This window comes from Amblyomma mixtum, chromosome 10 (assembly GCF_055824585.1).
Source record: "Amblyomma mixtum isolate Tamu chromosome 10, ASM5582458v1, whole genome shotgun sequence".
NCBI classification, from domain to species: Eukaryota; Metazoa; Arthropoda; class Arachnida; order Ixodida; family Ixodidae; genus Amblyomma; species Amblyomma mixtum.
Window position 1 is genome coordinate 76,595,337 of NC_143021.1, and position 19,723 is coordinate 76,615,059.

A 19,723-nucleotide genomic window follows, 5' to 3' on the forward strand; every position below is an offset into this window, starting at 1 on the left:
GTTATTTTTGTGTGCAGAATACAAACAAAAACGCAGTACAAATGGGGCACTGAAATGAATATGCAGTGTTCCAGTAAGGAAACACCAGGGTTTTCCAGGGCCTATGCGGTGTTCCAGTAAGGGAACACTGCATAGGCAAACACAAATACGATACCAGTATTTGCTGACGTCAAGCAATGCATCATTTATGTGGTGACTTCATAAACAGTGTGCAGCTGAGCATCGCGATTGTTTACAGCAGTATTCGGTTGCGAGTATTCAGCCTTGAAGCACAGCATCCAGTTGTGCGTGTACTGCTAATGGGGGCATCGCTGCTCTCTATCGCAGCACATGGGAGGAGCCCAGAGGGATTCGGCAATCCCTGGACCGAGTAGCTGCAGCCTTGGAGCAGCACGTGCACTTCATGGATGCAAGGCAGAGGAGGTAGGAGCTTCAGTGAACACCAGTTGGACTATTGACAGGCCAACTAGTGCCGTATTTTTACATTTATTTTGTTGTGTTTATGTTTGAAGTTGACATAGCGTACATGATGTGTATTTGCATTTTTCCCCTGCTTCCTGCTTGTTTCTTGTTCACGTCATGTCTCAGTCATGGTTACTTATTTATTGGTCATTTTATGCTTTAACCTTAGAAGGCAGCTCTGAGGCGAATGCTTCATGTCATTGTTTTCTGTTTCAAAGAGACGCTCCTGTGGCGAGTTTTTGTTTATTGTTTGTTTTTGAGCATGAAGAACTTTTAGCTGCCATTATCGGCAACCTTGGCTCGATATTGTGTGACTGTGGGGATAACCTTCGCAGAAAGTTTGCAGCCTTTCCTCTCGCAGCAGTAGGGAGCGCAAAGAAACGTGTCCACACTTTTGTTGCACAATAGATTTGTGACCACCACCAGTGCAAGGAGTGCAACCTCGTTTCCTCATGTTTCACACTGCTCGACCTCCACTGCATTCCCCTTTTACATGTTCCAACTGGTGCCCTCACAGGTCCCACACTGTACATTGTTGTCATCCTCCTGAGTCATCTTCTCGCTGTTCACGTCCAAGTGATCACTTCCAGGCTGCGGCCGTGGCCTTGCTGTTGAGCCGCTACAGCCAGGAAGTTGGGGAGCCTGCCCGTGCTGACAATGGCTGTGTTAATGAACACGGAGAAAAAAGTGACGAGGTGCTGAAATGTATACGGAAAAGAATAGGCGAGCACTGTGGCATATCCTACAGCTTGAGATGCTGTGCATCCTGCCCAATACCGCAAAAAGATCACGCTGAGCATGCTGCCTCTTATAGCGACAGACCCCGCAAAGGAAGGCAAACACACAGTGTTGCTTGAGAAAGCAGGTTGTGGTGGAGGCTCCACAAGGCAGGCATGCAGCCCAGGGAACAGGCACAATGCCTGCCCTCTGAGAAGGGAAGTGGGCAAAGAGGGAGCCACATGCAGCCTTCACTGTGCCTTGCAAACATTCTTGTGCGGCTGCTGACGACCATGAGGAGTCCAACATTGTGCTACGCCTTTCGAGCACAACATTTCACATCTATACTTTCGCCTCGGTCAGGATAACCTGCTTCGGAGATGTACACCAAACCTTCAAGTAATGATCACCCAGGCACTGCCGTCGCAACGTTTGATTTGAACACCACTTTGGCCACACATGAGCAGTCATCATCACATGATTTCATACCTGACTGCTTTACTGTGGTGTGGAGGTTACAACAGCACGTCTCAACAATTTCCACAACACATGTGTTTCTCACACTGTTCTGGAACACAGGAAGATCGGCAACCGTGTTTATCTTCCGGACCCAGGAAAGGCTGAGCTTTACTCGTGTTGGTCGGCTGTCTCGCCGAACTGTGTTGTCAAAGTAATGGAGCGAATAGTGCTGGCGAGGCTTGAATGCACTCTAGCGAATAGCAACCTTTATTCTGATGTGCTGGCCAGATTTCAGCACGGGCGCTGTTCTATCTACACTGTCGCTTATCTTGTAACAGCAGTGGACCAAGGAAAACATTCGTTGATGACGTGTGCCTACAGTATTTTTTAGACAACAAACCCACATGTGTTAGAGTCTTCCATGGCACCATTTTCGATAGTACCTGGCTTTACCTGCGGATTGCAAGCTGCTGCATATGCTGGCGGTGAGGTTGGTCAGTTCTGCCATGATGTTCGACAAGGAGGCGTGTTGAGGCCACGCTTGTTGAATGTTGCCTTTACTGGTCTTCTGAATGACCAGCAGTGCTTATCACATTTACAGCATTATTGCAATTTATTTGTGTACTTCATCTGCTTCAGACGGCACCTTGCAGAATGCTCTGAAGCTAGGTGCAATTTCTTTACTTCTCAGATTAGTAGCCCCTCAGTCAGCACTGCACTTTCGAGGTGGTAGGAGAAGTCAACTTTTAACCTGTCTTGGGGAACATGGGATGCACACGGGAAAGTGATGCGGGCCATTCAGAAAGAGGGTCCGTCAAAACAGTTCAGTGCAGTAGGGAAAGCAGAGAATTTTGGACGGGAACAAGACAGGGCAGTACACAACAAGAAGCTACTGTAACAGAGCGTCTTTGCTATTAGGTGATATCATACGCATTTCTGAAGGGTAGCCTAGCAACAATATCGACATGTCCTTTGCTGCCGTATTTTTGTGTCGTCTTCATTCTGTCCAAGCCCTTGGGTGCAGTTGGCATGAGCAGGGCCACGTTACGTTAAAATTGCACGCAGGAGGTGTGGGGTTCAATCCAAGGTGCTGCCGTGTACCCACTGGTGACACACTGGGTGCAAGGCTTCCCATGCCTGGTGGTCGGCTTCTTCACGGTGAAATGCTTGGGGATCACATTGTTGACTCCACCTTGAGAACAGGAACACAGCTTGTGCCGTGGGGATGTTTGGCCCCGGATGCCCTTGTGCCATAAAAATCAGTCATCATCAGAGAATTTTGCAATCGTGGTATGTTTGTAATCCTCCCTCCGGTTCCCATTATGTCATGGTCACGGTATTTATGTGTATCGCATGCTGATGGCTTCTGCAACGGGGCTTTTGGACCTGTACACCTACAAATGACTGCGAGACTGCAACGAACAGTGCCATTTATCAAGATACCTGCGTTGTCAGGCACGGTGTTAACTGGAAGGCAATTGTGCTGCAAATGCATTCACGCAAAAACAATATCCCTGCAACGAATGCCAGTCAACAGACGTGATGCTGTACAGCACCCACCGCTCATTTTTTTGCTGTTGTCGTTGAGCATACTCTGTCATGGTAAATGTGCGTACAGGTGGTGAAGACTAGTTCATTTCAGACAAGTCTTTTAGTGGGTTTCAGGCTTCAGATGCGATGCACACAGGCACTCGTTACTCCGTGCATACCCAGTTATTTTCACAGCTTATAGTTTGCACAGCCTCCAAGTGCTGTTGTGGGCGTTTCCTCCTTGCGCACATTGTGCAGCACTGTGCGTCGCCTTAATGCATGGCAGAAACCCGTGCTGCGAAGGACATCACCCCCCTCTTGGAGCAGTCAGCCATCGCAGGGCAGGGGTAGGTCAGGCTGGTTGACTTTCGCATTGATTGGAAACAGATTTGGAGGCACCCCTGCAGTGGCTGTGCAGTGCCCTCTCAGCTGCATTGCACACCACACTGTGCTCAGAACAAAGGTGGCTGGGCCCCTCCGTCGTCCCATGAAGGTGGTCGCCATCCCCACAGACTTCATAGGGTACAAGTACACAGTGGCTTGTGCGCTCTGCGAGAAATGCTACGAAATACAATGTCCACCGTCACGGGTGCTCCATCTCCCGGCCTTCGCACTGTAGCAGTAAACGCGGGTTATGGAGTCGTCTGCATCCGGAATGGAATCGTTTGCTGCATCTGCATCAGGTCACACAGCAACCCATGCCTGCAAGTGGCAGTTCACTGCGGACGAATTTGACCAGCACAAAGCAGCGAAGCGTGTGAGGCCAACTGCTGCAGCGAAACAGCCTCCATTCCGCCAAATCTTCGACAAGTCAGCGACACTCTCAATGACAAGTATAAATGATTCTCGCCTTTACACATTGTAAGGATTGCTTACGGACCCCCACAATGTATTCAAGTGCTCAATCCTTTATACAATCAGTCCTCAGTTTCTTGCTTCATCCCATCAAGTCACCAGGGCAGAACCTTCCATATTCCATGTTATCTAACAAAGGTCCAATGCGGTTTCTGGAAGGGAGACTGGCATACACAATGTCCAAATTAACCTGTCCCTGCCTGTATTGTTTTCACAACAAACCAGTCAGTTTCTTTTTTGTATGATGCGACACACTTGCGCCATTTGCTTACTGTTAGGTTTTGAGGCAAAGGTTTGTTCTGTATTTGTTATGTTCACGTAAGGTACTTTTAGGGCTCGTCGATCTGTTGTGTGGTTAGGCCGAACCACTGTGGTGGCAGTACACATAATCATTATTTCGACTGTATCTGTGCATTAAAGTACGTATTATCTGAACATTGAAAACAGATGCGTATTTGTAACTGTGATAGTAGTGTATGAATTGCCCAGCAGCAGCAGTGCTGGATGGTGTGTGTGCACACGCCATTTCACCTTGTGCTCTGTCACTACTTACAGGCTAGGAAATCGTAAAACATGCAAGGGTTCACCCTTGGGCATAGGTAACACTGTCTTTACTGTCAAGGATGGTGAACCCGCCAAGGTAGTTAAGTGCTCTTATGAAAAGAAAGCACTTTCGGTCCTTTGCCATGAGTAGCACCGCTGCCTGAACCTGTTTTGAGCTGAGGTGGTGAAACCCGCAGTATTTAGCTGTACTTTCTCGACGTCAGTACTGCTGTTCGGAAATATCAAAAAGTCATGGTACCCAACCTCCACAGTAAGCAGATATTACCAGCAGTGAACAAAACAGCTCGCACAGTGCACATGAAAGCACTGCACTCTAACAACGTGACAAACTGCTTACATCCCTTTGAAGACATTCCTTTGTATGCTGTGTGTTTGTATGCTACGAGCTACTGAAGCTCTTCATCAACATTGGCTCCAACTTGTGTATCGCATAGTGTGCACCACAAGGTGGACTTCGAAATGCAAGCTCATGAACTGTCATGCGTGGACATGAACTTGGCAGGGGTTGGTCGTCCATCAGCAAGGGATGGCAGCAATTGTGAAATATTTTATTGCTGTGCATGAACATTCATTCCACCTGTTCCTCCTCTTAGGTATAGAAATGCATGCCCTCTCTTTCAGCATTTCCAAACGAAGTGACAGGTGCCACTTGGACCACATTTTTTGCTTTTGGATGTTCTTCTGTGTGCTTTATGTGAAAGGTGAATGCAGAGGCTAAAAAAATAGAACGTTCCTAACACTACAACCTGTTTGGTAATGTGGTGAGAAATAAGTGTTATGATTGTTATCATTACACTACAGCTGTGAGAGCAAAAGCCACGTGCATGCTGTACAATAACCATATGCATGGGTATGCCAATGCACAAACAATGCAGCTGATATCAAATCATGTACCACTTTTGGCAAGCACTATTTGACAGACCACAGTACTTGCATTTGGGAGAGCGTTCTTTTGAACTTTGTCAATTTTGTCATAATAATGAATGAATGCATTGTTAACATCATAATACACTGGAATGTCTTTGTGCAATTTGTGAAGTAATTATCGCCGAGTTATTTTATGGTATGCAAGATGCAACCATTGCACACCCGCTTCTTTTGTGACTGTTTTATTTGAGGAACAAAAAATTATGCGCTCAAACCTGCGCCGTGATTCCCTTGGTTGCTTTCTGTGTAAGGGGAGGGGGACAGGTGGTGCATACTTGAATCGTAGACATGCCGCAAGGTTGCACTGCAGAGAAAATCTGCAACGTCTGCAATGTGCATTCTGCGCTCTTTGAAATGACCCTTGGCAATTACTGTTCTTTGCACCGCTTCACTCGGGGAGTAAGGTTTGCACGAGATGTGGCCACAAAGTAATGACATGTTGTGCAGTGTGGCATCGCACAGAACTTCTGAGTTGGTGTGTTGTTCACACTGCACTCGAGGACAACCTTCTGTGCCACCGCAGTCAAGGCTAGGGAAACATGGAAAGGAGATGGGCCTTACTGCGTGTGCCACTGCACCAAACTGCATAGCCTGCAAAGGAACGTTCTTTCCATTCCCGTGTTCTGTTCTTTATGGTGTTACACTAGTCCCATTCCCCTGCCCCTTCCTGGAGCGGCAGAGGTAGGCACGTTTTATTCACAAATCGGAAAGGTAGTGTGCTCAACCTCCATGTCCGGTAGGGATTGTAACCTAAAAGATGGCACATTGTGACTTTAGTCATCATTCTCCATAACAGGGACAACAATGTTTTAGCTGACAAATTTACGAAAACATACTTTGCACACTCACCCCTTGTTATACTTGAGCAGTGCTGTTACTGCAGGCGCAGAGTGGGGCAACTGGCGGGGTCATTCCATTATTAGCCCTGAGGGAGGGAGAGATCGTCACGTGGACTTACTTTGTACGTAACCTTCTTCACACCGCATTAGGTCAGTCGGTTTGTGCACCTATTAATGAGATCAATCTGTCCTTCGCCCTAATCCAACCCACTGAACGTAGATCAGGAGGATTTGGCAGTGCTATAAATTGCATCACAATCAGCATGCCTTCACACTAGCAAACTGCACAGCAGATTCGTATTGAGCTGAGGTACCCATTTAGTGTTGCCATCGGCAAACATTGTACTCTGTCCTTCTGTATTGACATTGTGAGACTGTTATCAGGTGTGGCAATGTGTTCCCAACTACTATTGCAATATTTTTCCAGATAGACAAACTATGAGTGCCTTTGTCACTTTTTATTTTCTGAAATGATTCCTCTTGGTCCGAGTTGTGAGGAACATGTTTGTACAAATAATTTTCACTCAGGCATGTGCCTATGACATCCAGCACATTAATGCAGCGTCAGTGCCATGTAGAAGGTTTGCTTTCTCTACCGCTCGTACAAAGTAAAAGAATCTATTCTCACAACAATACTTACAGTCGAGCCCACTTGTAATGACCGCAGATGCAACAAATGCTTGCTTGTTATGAGCGATGGCAATGCTACGATGAATGTGTGCATTAAGGGAATGTCAGTTTTTCTATGTTGCAGCAAACGAGTGTGGCCACTGCCAGCCGGTTAAAGCTAATTCGGAGGCACGGTAAACATGCCCCTGCAGGTCAGAAAGTTATGCTTCCAGCCGGCTCAGAGACTGAACATCATCTCCCAACCCCCTACAGTACCTTGAAAGAACACACTTGTTATCGAGAAGTTGAGGTTGCACAATACACGCACATGGATGGATGGAAACAACTTTATTACACCAAAAAAATCTCCCAGGGTGGCCCCCTACTGGTCCAGGAGTCCACGGGCTTGCGCTTCACGTAAAGCCCGATCCACCAGCCATTTCTGGCCGGCGGGCTGAGCGGTCCGTAAAGCAGTCTCCCAGGAAGAATGAGTGGGATTGGGGATGGGGGGTACTGCCTTTGGGGAAGGACATTCCCAAAGGTAGTGGAAAAGTGTGGATCTGGGCACGCCACAGGTGGTACAATCAGGAAGAAAGGTGGGGTGAAAGCATGAGAGACGGTGGGGGGAAATAAAACAGCCTGTCTGTAATTGTCGCCATGTGGCGCTGGATGAGGGCGACAAGGTACTGTGGGGTGGTGGCAGTGTCCAGCTGCTGAGTTTGTAGAATGTTGTAATTTGATGATATGTATACAGGACCGATGTAGCCTCTTTCGCAGGGTTGGGTGCCTGATCATCTGGGGTCCGGGAGGAGAGTTCTCGGGCCAGCGCATGAACGCGCTCATTACCGGGGATCGAGGCATGCCCAGGGACCCACGACAGAGTAACCGTTCGGTCGAGAGAGGTGACTGTGGCAAGAATACGATGTGTTGCCGGCGTCGCCACTCCCTTTAGGTAGTGGCGGTACGCGGCCTGGGAATCTGTGCAAATTTCGGTTATGATTTTGTCAATGGTGGAGTGGGCGAGAGCAAGTGCGATGGCGGCTCCTTCCGCTTCTGCAGGCGAATTAGTCCGGATAGTGGCGGCGGCCCCCACTGTGCCGTCTTCATAGGCTGCGACTGCCGTGAAATATCCTTGTTTTGAATTTTCTGCTGCGTCGACATAAAGGATATCGGAGCGGTTGCTGTATGTTTTCGTGTAATAGCTCGCTCGTGCCTGCTGCCTACCCTGATGGAGACTAGTGCTCATATTGCGCGGTAGGGGCTTCTGATATATGTGATCCTGAGTGCGCAGAGAAATCATGTAAGGTGTAGGACTTGTTGGGGTGGGAATGGGTGGATTGAGACGTAGCTGTCGCAGTAGGCGTTGTCCTGTTTCTGTGCGACTCAGGCGGACTGATTGGTTGGTGCGTTGAGCCTCTATTAATTTGGTCACTGTATTGTGGGTACCAGTGGCCAGGAGACGTTTAGTGCTGACCGTCCGTGGAAGACGTAGGGCGGAGGTTAGAGCCGTGCGTATTAGGATGTCTGCCTGTTGTGTTTGCCGCTGAGTGAGTATGTGGTATGGGAGGTGGTATGTAATCATTAGCCGCATTATGTACACGCACAGGCGCAGAGAAAGTAAATATACAGCTTCTTGCTTTACAGACACTATGTGTTTTGTATCCTTTCTTCAGCATGCCTTCGATGACAGAACAATGGTTGGTCAAGGAGGCAATAAAAAGGCGGCATCGAAACTAAATAAATGCCATTAAAGCACACTGTGATCGCTTTCAAGGTGAGCCACTGCACGCATGTGCCGGCCAGACAAAGCATCCAAGAGTGGAAGCATAAGCACAGTGGGCGTGAGACAGGCAGTGCCGAAAAACCAAGGCACTGCACATGGTCTTGCTTCAGCACCGATCTGAAAAGTTTGAATGCCCAGATTGCCGCGTTGGTCACGTGGTATGCATCACCTGCTCAGTCCACATTTTGTTCGCGTACTGCACTGGGGCTGCACGCATAGAGCAGGTAGTGCAGCTTTGCGCTACCTCCATCGCTGCATGCGTGCAGAAACAACGTGAGGCTGTCTAAAACATGCATCCTTAGAAGCATGTGGATTTGTGGCAAACTACCAATAAAACGTAGCTGTCTGGATGCTGCCGGAGGTCACGTCTTTGGTATGTGCGCTGCCATCGCAGAGGCTTACACTGTCACGGACCAGTTGAGTGTGAATTAAGAACACTCCTCGACGTCCACAAATCTGACTGTGTTGCCTCACCTGCCACCAGCTGCTGGGAGCTTTCTGACTGCGATCAGCTGTATTGCATGCTGAAGCACGATGTGGACAACAAGGCAAGCAGAACGTGACTGTGCGGGAGGGGTTGAAAAGTGGCGTGAAATGGTTGTGCTTTGAATCAAAGTAGACGCGCTTAATCCACTGCTTAAGAAATAATCACCACCATTTGTAATGGCAAAAATTCATTTCGTACAAACATTCCTTACAATAAATGCAATCCTTGTGGCGGTTATGTTCGTAATAAGTTTGGTCGACTGTATATGTAAACAAATGGCACAGAAATGCAACCATTTCTGACATGGTTTCCAACTTGTACATTCAAACAAGTGTTGTTGCAATTGTGTTTCTTGGTGGGCAAAATCCATAAGGGATACAGTGGCCTTAATGTCGTTATTACTCAGACATCGTTTCAGTTCAGCGTGAATAATAATTTAATGGTGCACCGCTTACCTACACCTCAGTAGTACTGAGAGAATGCAGTAGTTGCCAAATTACAGTGCCTTCATAGTTGAAAAGAAATGCAAACAGCGGTTCACGTGCATTTCTTCATCCCTCTCAGTTCGCAATTTACGTGCAGTGTCCAGGTGAATGATGTTTGTCTGATCCTTTCTTGTTTGTATTGAACACTCTAAGAGCACTGCTGTTATGCTAGCATGCTGCTGATGATGCACACGTGTACGACCATGTACAGGTGGCTTCTGCGCATGCATGTGAAACAAAAAAAACTACCTTGCTACAGCTGCCAAGTCTGCTGCAAACGTACAGCGCCTCCTGCACTAGACACTGATCGTAATGCTATGTGACTGCAGTGTGCCCCCAATAAAATGCGTTTCCTTGTCACAGGCGCATGGTAGACATTTCTGCGAAATCAATAAAAGGCCAAGTCACAAACTTTGCCTCGACACATTCCTTTCAGTAATTCTGTGCACTGTCAGCACTAAGCATATTCAAGTAACTCATGCTATACACCCACGTTTCACTTCACTTGTGCAGCTGCAGTGCATGAAGACACGGGAACAAAAACACACCACCACTTCTGCAGTGACGACTTCGGAAGAAATCCAGCTTGCTCGGAGAAGCCCACAGTTAGTTAGCAGATACTGCACAGGGACTCCAGTGAAGGCATACGCGCTTATCAAACGGAAAACACTATAACGATGCATGGGTGCAATGTATGCAACACATATGCTCCGCCTGTTGCAGGAGTGTGCAGCCCACCCCGCTGTTCGGATGAATGACACACTCTACTTTACACTTGTGCAACAGGCTATACATTCAGCAGCAAGCAAGAGTATCTGCCTGATTAGACATCAGTGTGAGCAATGTTTTGTTCATGACATTCATTTACCTATGCTTCCTGTTTTGACCATAATACACTGATTCACATCACATACATCAAGGACAGTGCATTGTTTCTTCTTCCTATTACCGCTTGTGTAATGACTTCCTTCTCAGTAAAAGTTTTTGCCTGCTTCATTTTTTTTAGTTTTTTTTTGTTAATTCTGTGCTGCTACATGGAGCTGCGGTCATCATCGTTTTCACCACATGTTCCGGCATGGATTTCATCAATATTACCTTAAGGCAAATCACTCATTTTTGCATTTTGTACTATATTCTCTGTGGTGTGCATTCTCGGAATTCGTAATTAAAACAAGCTACTAACAAGCATGAACACAGCAATTTCAAATACTACACACTAACACAGTATGGGCAGCTGTGATGTGTCCTCCTAAAAAAGCAGACTTCTGTTTGCAAACACGGTGCCTTCATTCCAGTCTGGCTTGGTGCCAAACGTGCGTATTTCCACTTTCCACACTTGACAAACAAGCGTGTGTTGCCTGCTGGCATTGACTTTCTTCCCTCGATGATTGTTCAGCCTTGGGTTTTGCAACATGACATACGGCACACTTGCCCAAACGTACCTTTGCAGGTGTTACTCCTGCAGAAGGGGGAGCCGTTTACATTTCTCAAACACAAACCGACAGATTCAGCACTGCAACATGACAGTTTCAACTTGACATGGTACCTTCTTCAGTTGCATGCTTTGTACGTGCGTTGTTTCATTCCAAACTACTCACTATGATCATCTCCATTCTGAAATGCACACAGCTCCTTCATGCCACGTGACAGTGCCATTTTTTCCCCTTGTCTAACACAACTTTCCATGCTACTCTGTATGCTGCAATCAGGACTCGGAGCACATTGCTGACAGTAGTCAATGTTCCCTTTGACATATGACATACTGCAACTGCAGGCTGCTTCCAGGCATAGGCGCCGACTCTGGAGCCTCCCCCCATGCTTTAAATTTTTCTGGGGAGGCTTAGCCCCCCCCTGGACACCGAACGATGGGGTCAGGGGCAGCATAACTTCTCCATAGGCACAAAGAGTAAAAAAAAAACCCTGACATTGCGGACGAATTCTTTCAGAGACCTACTGTGCGAAGAAACACATTCTGGACTGTACTGTAGCCTCTGTATAATGTGAATGACAGTGAAGTTCATCGTAGTAAATTACGCCAGCTTTCTTAAAGCTGCCACTGTCCATGAGCTCAAATTAGTCCCTCCCATAAAATCTGCCCTCAATTCCCTGTGTTGCCGCTTCGCCATTAGAACTTCGTCTTTTTGACTCCTGTTTTCTCTTCGTTTATATTTTTGAAAGACACATGAAGAGTTCATATTCCTTCTTTAAATTTTAAATTGTTAGTTTTTGTGAGAATGTTTGTATGGTCCATTGTTTCATAGACACGAAGAGTTTAAAATATGTTTATATTGAAATTTTATTGTTGTCATCCAATGTTGTTGCAATGGGCTTTTTGTGTATCTGGGGTAAACCGGTGTTTTAGCAGACTGGATTTGTCACTCATCGGGCGAGACCATGGCTCGCAGACCCGTTCTTTAGAAGGCGGGGCCTTTAGTCTACATTCTGTACTAACATCACCTGAAGATGGCATGTCACACGTAATACATATGCCCGGCCTGAGCGATCATGATATCTTGCATTTCACGTTCGACTTATCGCGTGCACCATAGCCAAAACAGTCCAAGACCATTGGCGACTGTAACAAAGCTCATCTTGTAGCCCTTAATAACTGGGCTCCTTTCTAGACATTTTCTTACCAGGTTATCTCGAGCGCTTAGTAGAAACAAAGTGATGCATGTATAGAAAGAAACTATCTTAACTGATTCGTCGTCTTATCCCTCTTCGGCGAGTGTTTTCCAGTAGCCATGCTCCATGGCATAACAGATATTTAAAACGATTTTCTAACAAAAAAGAAAAACTTTTTCGAACTGCTAAGTATTCATTAAAACCTGCCCATCGGACAGCATACAAGACAGCTGCTTCAGCATATTGACGAGCACTGAAGTCTACTAAATCCACCTTCTCTAAAGTAACCCTCCTGAGCATTCTGAAGGCTAATCCTCAATGCTTCTGAAACGTAATAAAACCTGGGAACACCAATGAAGTGTGGTTATTGCACCCACCGGTGAACCTGTTTTCGACCACCTCTGTGCTACCGTAATAAATGATACGTTCGTTAAGTCGTTTTCTTCATCCTATGTTATCCAACATCCCGATCTCCAACTGTACGATCATTTCGCGATGGATCTCGCCATGATCGACTTGCAAGGCATCATACCGATTATCGGTTTGAAACTAACATCTCCTAGCGGTATTGGTGGTATAAAGGGCAAATTTATACGGAATGCTGAAGAGTATGATTGCTATCATCATGAAATGCATATATTCTCACAATCGTATCATCATGGTGTACTAGTGAAGTCTGGAAGACTGCTGTGGTCATACCAGTACATAAAGCCAAAGATAAACAGAATCCATCTAATCATTGACCCTTATCTTTGAGATCAGTAGCATGCAAAATAATGGTAAATATATTTGCACTTGTTAATTTTCTGGAGGATAACAATTTCTTCTCTATAATAGAGCTTAGGTTCCGAAAGTTTTTCTCTTGTGACATTCAAGTACTTTCCTTCTCTTACGACTTGAACTCCTATTTGGACTCTGGTTTTTCATCTCACTGCATATTTCTTGACTTTGCTAAAGCATTTGATAAAGGTAATAGCTCACTGCTTTTACATAAACTAAGTGTGCTGAACATTGAACCTGCAGTTCATAACTGGATTCGTGGATTTCCTTCTCGCATGCATTCATGAAGCTGATTCCTCTACTGTGCCACTTGGTTCTGGGGTTTCTCAAGGATCAGTACTTGACCCCCTTACCTTTTTTTGTCTTCCATATTGGTGTGAATTGCCGTTTCCCTCTGTATTGTACCCCGTATTCTGAGTGTAAAATAAATAAATAAACATCTCTTGAGAAGGAGCGTGACCAGAGGAGGGGGTGGAGGGCAAATGAAAAAGAGAGAGGGTGCTAACTGGGTCCCAGCCGCCCCCCCTCCCCCCCTGGCAGATTAAAGACAGGTGCTTGAGCTCAGGTAACTCTGGGCTAAAAGACGGCTGAATGAAGACAAGTTGCATGGCACGGTACGTGTCCACAGAACTGCATGCTCCATCAGCGTCTCGCTAGCTAGCCACAGCCTACCAACAAGATGCTTTCATATGTGTGTACGCTTCTGACAGCTGAATCAGGACAGGTTGCAAGGCACGATAAGTGTCCCAGAGAATGGCTACCAACATCACTGCCTCTCTAGTTTGCTTGCGGGCAGAAGGTGAATGAATGGGCTTTGGCCGGGCATGTAATCCGAAGACGAGCTAACAGATGGTCATTAAGCGTCACAGACTGACACCAAGAGGAGGCAAGCGTAGCTGGGGCTGGCAGAAAGTTGTGTGGGCTGATGAGTTAAAGAAGCTTCCAGTGAGAAGGTGGTTGCAGCTGGCACAGGAGAGGGGGTAACTGGAGAGGCAGATGGGAGTGGCCTTTGTCCTGCAGTGGGCATAGTCAGGCTACTGCCACTGATGATGATCGCGAACAACGCATGGAAAACAAACAAATGCGCAACTAACGCTCGCAACTGCTGCAGCAGCACGGTGGCAGGTCGGTGGGGGGGAATGGAATCGGTGTCCTGAAAAAGCACAGTTGGAAGAGGAAGGATATGGACGGTGAAAACAAAGCAAACCAAAACATGACGTTATTAATGGTGGATAATTTCTTGGCTTATTGTGCGAAAAATCCCACCGCTATCAGAAACCTGTTCAGGAAATGCGGCTCAGAAATGACGTCAGCACCCCTCCTAGAACACCGCTGCTTGGATGGCAATGGGGCCATCCAAGAGGTGGTGGATGCTGCCACGGTGTGACTGCGGATTTTCCATTTGAGTCAACTTTTTGGAAGGTCGCGTTGAAGGGAAGAATGTGCGAGAGCGGCATGGAAATTGCTATCCAAGTGAATTCCCCAGTACATTGAGTGCATTTGGTTTCAAGATGGCACATTCCACAGTAGCAAAGAGTCAGCTGGTTGTGGAAGTGAGGCTCTCTCTTGTATAATTTAGCCTGAAAAAAGTGAAATTTTATCATACAGAGTCTAGTATACCAGTTTTGTTTGTGGAGATGTTTCCGTGCTATGTATGATGGTTCCTTAGGGAAGTCCGAAATATCAAGAAAGTTCCAATCTCACCTCTCCTGCAACGCATCTCTTAACACAAGCAGTTACACCAGATGCCTCTAAAAGCCACAGTGGGCAGTCTGCGTTCCTGAGGTCAGACCAGGTCAGATTTCTGTTCCGCATGGGCATCGCCTGCAGCACTTGTGCCAGACTATCACAGGGAAGTTTTGCCTTGTTGCTTGCTTCAAGAGTGCCACTGGAAGTTCATTTTAGCCAAGAATAACCTACAAAGCACCTGTCTGAGCAGGTTTTTCGCCACTGAGTCTGCGAAAAACCAATGAAGCATCCGCAAAATGTTCACTACATCTGAAGAATTTATCTGAACCGAGTTCACCCTGATGGGAGTTTGCTGTATGTAAGTTGCGAATATCAAAGATGCAAAATTTAGCGCTCTGGTGTGAACAAATGGGCAGTCTCAAAAAGTGTTGACTATTACTCCTGGTAATTCCCTCTGTAAGGGGGCTGAAAATTTGTTTGTATTGTGCAGAGTTTGGTAAATGGGGCCTTTTTTAAATTCTCTCAATTTTGGCAGGGCCTGAGCATCAGTTTGTATAAACTGGCTGTTCAGATTTCAGTAATCTTCATTCGATGAGCCGACTGTGTAGTGATTGATCTCAGAACGCAGTCGAACCTCGTTATAACGAAACGGTTCATAAGAAGATATGTTATACAACGAAGGAATTATGATTCACTTTGGAAGTTCATTCAACACGGGCTACAACAAAGCTGCGGCTGTAACGAAGTAATCGGCGGGCCTCTTCAGCTTCATTATAACTAGGTTCAAGTGGACAACCATTTCTGGGTGGAAATTCGAGGCCCGTGTACTGTGCGATGTCAGTGCACGTTAAAGAACCCCAGGTGGTCGAAATTTCCGGAGCCCTCCACTACGGCGTCTCTCATAGCCTCAGTCGCTTTGGGACGTTAAACCCCATAAACCAAACCAAACCATTTCTGGGTGGTAAACTAGCAGGCCGGAAACATTGCCTGTTGCATTCTCTGATGAGATGCGCCACATTTAGAGACTGGTATTTGTAACACAACACTGTTTTGATGGGGAACAAACTCAATGTTAATGATACTGTTATCAAAATCAGCAAAAGAAATGGGCATGAGCGGGGCATGTAATGCAAATGGAAGGTTACTGACGATCACTTGGAGTAACGGAGTGCATTCCGAGGGAAGGCATACGTAGCAGGCTGTGGCAGAGAGTGAGGTGGGCGGATGAGATTGTGAAGTTTGTGGGGATAAAGTGACTGCAGGTGTTGCTCGGCAGGGTTAATTCGAGAGGCAGTACCCTTCCATTGGAGGCTAGATCAGGTTCCCAGAGAACCAGACAGTACAAAAGCAAGTATACGTGAACAGAGAGGTGATATCGGTATAGCCTGCAGGAGCAGTGTAGAAAACATTAAACATATTTAGGTAGAGTGCAAAGCTACACAACCGAGTATCAGAGAGGACATAGTGAGCCTTTCAGTAGGTTTGGGTTCTAGGGATGGCGAAAGCAAAATTAAGTTATCAGCTGTAGAGATCAGCAAGAGACAACTGGCATATCGGTGGCGCAAAAGTATACAGAAATTGCACAAAAAGTCACAGAAATCAAAGTAATAGAGCTTAGCACATGAAAGATAGCCTTGAATGGGGAAAAAAATAAACGGAACATGATTCAGAGTGCAAAAAGAGGGAGGGGAACAAGTACAAAACAAATAAAGAACCACTTCAGTTTGCTACGCAAGGCGGCCCTTTGCCACCACCATAATACAAAGGGGAAGGCAATGGTTATCTATTTGGAGGCAGAGGGGCCTTTGTTGGGTGGATGACGACTGTTCTCCTCCAGGGTGCTGTGGCTGCTTGCTGCAGGGCATCAATGTGCCCACGGAGGAGCTGCTGCACGAGCCGAGTCTCATCACTGTTGTGAAGGAGCACAAGCTGATCCTCTTCTGCTGGGGCGGAGACAACCACCATGCCGAGACCATCACCAGCCTCCGGCGCAAGGGCCTTGACGGTGTCGTCCGTGACAAGTGAGTGCTTCGGGGCTGCTCCAGCAGTGGCTTCTATATTGCACCTGCTCTCAGCTCTTCTTGCAGCACCAGTTATGATAACAGTTGGGCACGCCAGATCCCGAATTTGGACTGGCTAAAGCCACTCTAAAATACACTGATACTTTTTTAGGTACCGCCAGACTTCGAAGAGCACCGCTGCCTTTTTTCCGCTTCCGCAGCAGTCACCCCCTGCCCCCGCGGAACAAAATCAGGAAGAGACAATTAAAGGGTTCGTATTGAAAGCGAATTTGAAACGAAAATTATAATAATAATGCTGATGTAAAATTGCCACTTCACATTGTATGACCGCCTGTCAATTTTTTTTTACGACACAGCTCAGGCCATTTGTTACATAACCAGTCATAGTGTGGGACTGCATACATCCAGCATGGTGTTTTTGAGCACGAGTTTATTTCCCATCCAGGTCACAGTAGTCGTATGCCACTTAAAAGGCAGCTGCCCACAGCAAGAGACCGTGGTGCTGGTGGTGTTCAAGAAGGGCTGACCACTGTGTGCACTGTCCAGTCACTCTTGAATTGGAGGCCTAAGAGGGAGGGAAGTGCAGGGTATTCCTTGGATGTTTCACGCACACTGAAGGCGGCCTCTCTCTGTCCAAATGTGACGAGAACACTAGTGCCAGAGGCAATGCCATAATATTCACTGACAGGTTACGCATGAGTGCCTTAAAATTTGCGCAAACGCAGTTTCACTGACATTCTTTGTACTGGCTGTCAGGTGTGTATCCACCAGGGCCCCTCTTCGGGATTCTCATTGGCCCTTGGTCCAGAACTTTGCCTTCACAGGGTGCCTGGAGAGAAGCACGTTGCGTCTTGATTGTGCATGCTTGGGACTGAAGTGCTTCTTAAGTGCAGTTGCATTTCTTTCACTGGCCTTTGTCTCAGTTGTGCACCTCAGTGCCTTTGTCATTTCTGAACTACAGTGTGACCCAGTAAGGTTCAGTAGTTCAAAAAGTATAGATAATGGCATGATGCAGTTATCACAGAAATGCACAGAAAGGCATGGGAATTTTTTTTAACAACAAAGCATTTATTCTCCAGAAAAGTTAAAATGCCATAAATGCGTAGCGTCTCAGCTGCCAGTATACTTTGTACAGTCGGACTACAGCACCATAAATGTTTCGTTAGAAAAAATAGTGTCTTTCTGTGAATTTCTATAGAGACCACATCATGTTACTGTCAACATTTTTTAAATAACTGAATCGTTAGCTTTTCTGTTACTGTAGTGTTACCTGGTACATGGTGGCAGCTGCCACATGTCCATTTATTTATTTATTTATTTATACACTCCCAATGCCCAAGGGCACTATAGACTCAGGAGGAAAACGGCATAAAAAAACTTGGACAAAAAAGACAAACACAACAGGACCAGCGCCAACTTGCAACTGAATTTTATTTCGCGCCAAACCCGCCTTTATGTAAGCCAACACGTTGTAACATCCATGTAATCACGCACAGGCAGTAGAATAGATCACTGTAAGATATCTAGCACATGAAGCGCGTTAGCAACCACGTAACATACTATCATGGCTATCCGAGAAAACCCAACAAATGTATAGCAAACAACACTAAAACGGTCATGGCCAAGCACCTCTTAAGCACCGAAAATGATACAAACTCATGAGTGAGACGAGATGGCCAAACTCATGAGTGAGACGAGATGGCCAGCAAGAAACGTGAAAAAAAAGGTGAAGAATGAAGCGCTAAGACCAAGGTAGTGTCAAAGGTAAAAAAAAAGGTTGAAATGGATGAAGAGTGCAAGCCTTACAAATTGGAAACGAACAACCAGCAGCCACATGAATGATAACCGATGACCAACCAGAAATATGAAAAAGGATGAACGCGGAGCTCAGACCAAGGTCAGCGTCAAAGGTGTAAAAACGAGAACATAAATCCGCTCAAACAACCGCACGTCGTCAAGAATGTGTCTCATCTTGAGCATTATAGACAGGAGTGGGTGAACAGAACGAATTACAGTGAAACCTCGTTAAACCGTAGTTGGCCGGAACCCGGAAAAAGTACGTACTAAACGGTAGTACCGCTTAACAGGAGTAGCATAAAATCGCCCACTTACCTGCCAAAAAACAAAACCAGAGATCAGTAGTAGTTGAAAGAAGGAAAAAAAACATGCAGCCTTTATTTTGCACTGAAAAAGTCGGCAATCTTCGTTTGACGCCGCGGTGTTCTGGCAGCGACAACAGCAGCCTCGAACTCATTTAGGCCGCGAGCCAGCTTCTCGGCCAGTCCCCTTTTTTCAGCGAACAGCCCCATCACGTTTACAGCGCGCACAGCCTCTGCCACTGTTGGGCCCAAATCACCCTCACTTTCCACGTCGTCCTCATCACTGTCCGGCGCGCAGGCACTGCGCGCTACCCACTCGAAAGTAGCGCGGGGAGGAGGTGAAGCGAGCGCGGCTTTGGCCGCTTATCTGTTCTTTCAGCCAGCGTCGGCTTCGCGGTTGTTGCTGCGACACCCGTCTATCTTTTCTCTTTATCTTTCCTCTGATCTTTTAACGCTCCTCTATCTGCACTAGGCAGCGGTGGTGGCTCGGCTGAGCTAAAGTCCCTAGATATAAAGGGACTTTAGGCTGAGCCAGTAGGCAGGGTGCAATTTCCTTTCACCCTTCTCTCAGTCGCAACAAAACAGCAACAAGCAGCGCACGACTGCTGCGACACAACAAAGCACAAAAAAAAAGACGCCAGCTGCTTCGGCCGCCGCTAACCTCGCTTCCCTCGCCCTTTCTCACGCTGCTGATGACGATGACCATACCGATCGCCTATGAGCAGCACAGTAGCGCCGCTCGTGGCAGTATTTTTTTCTTTTTGCTCTCGGCGCACCGGCTTTGCGGGCTGC

General features: G+C 46.7%; 1 protein-coding gene across 24 annotated transcripts in view; it reads left to right on the top strand.

The window, feature by feature from the left end:
* LOC149326174 (uncharacterized) overlaps positions 1–19,723 on the top strand; it is a 36,527-nt gene that overhangs the window by 10,060 nt on the left and 6,744 nt on the right. For 15 of the 24 annotated variants that reach the window (XM_089562876.1, XM_089562879.1, XM_089562867.1 and 12 more), the window contains 2 exons: positions 328–423; positions 16,672–16,832. In XM_089562876.1, the coding sequence (XP_089419002.1) occupies positions 328–423; positions 16,672–16,832 (257 nt within the window). Of the gene's footprint in view, positions 1–327; positions 424–7,739; positions 7,865–16,648; positions 16,833–19,723 lie in introns of those variants that run through there. The other 9 variants (XR_016286145.1, XR_016286144.1, XR_016286143.1 and 6 more) reach the window with 4 other exon arrangements.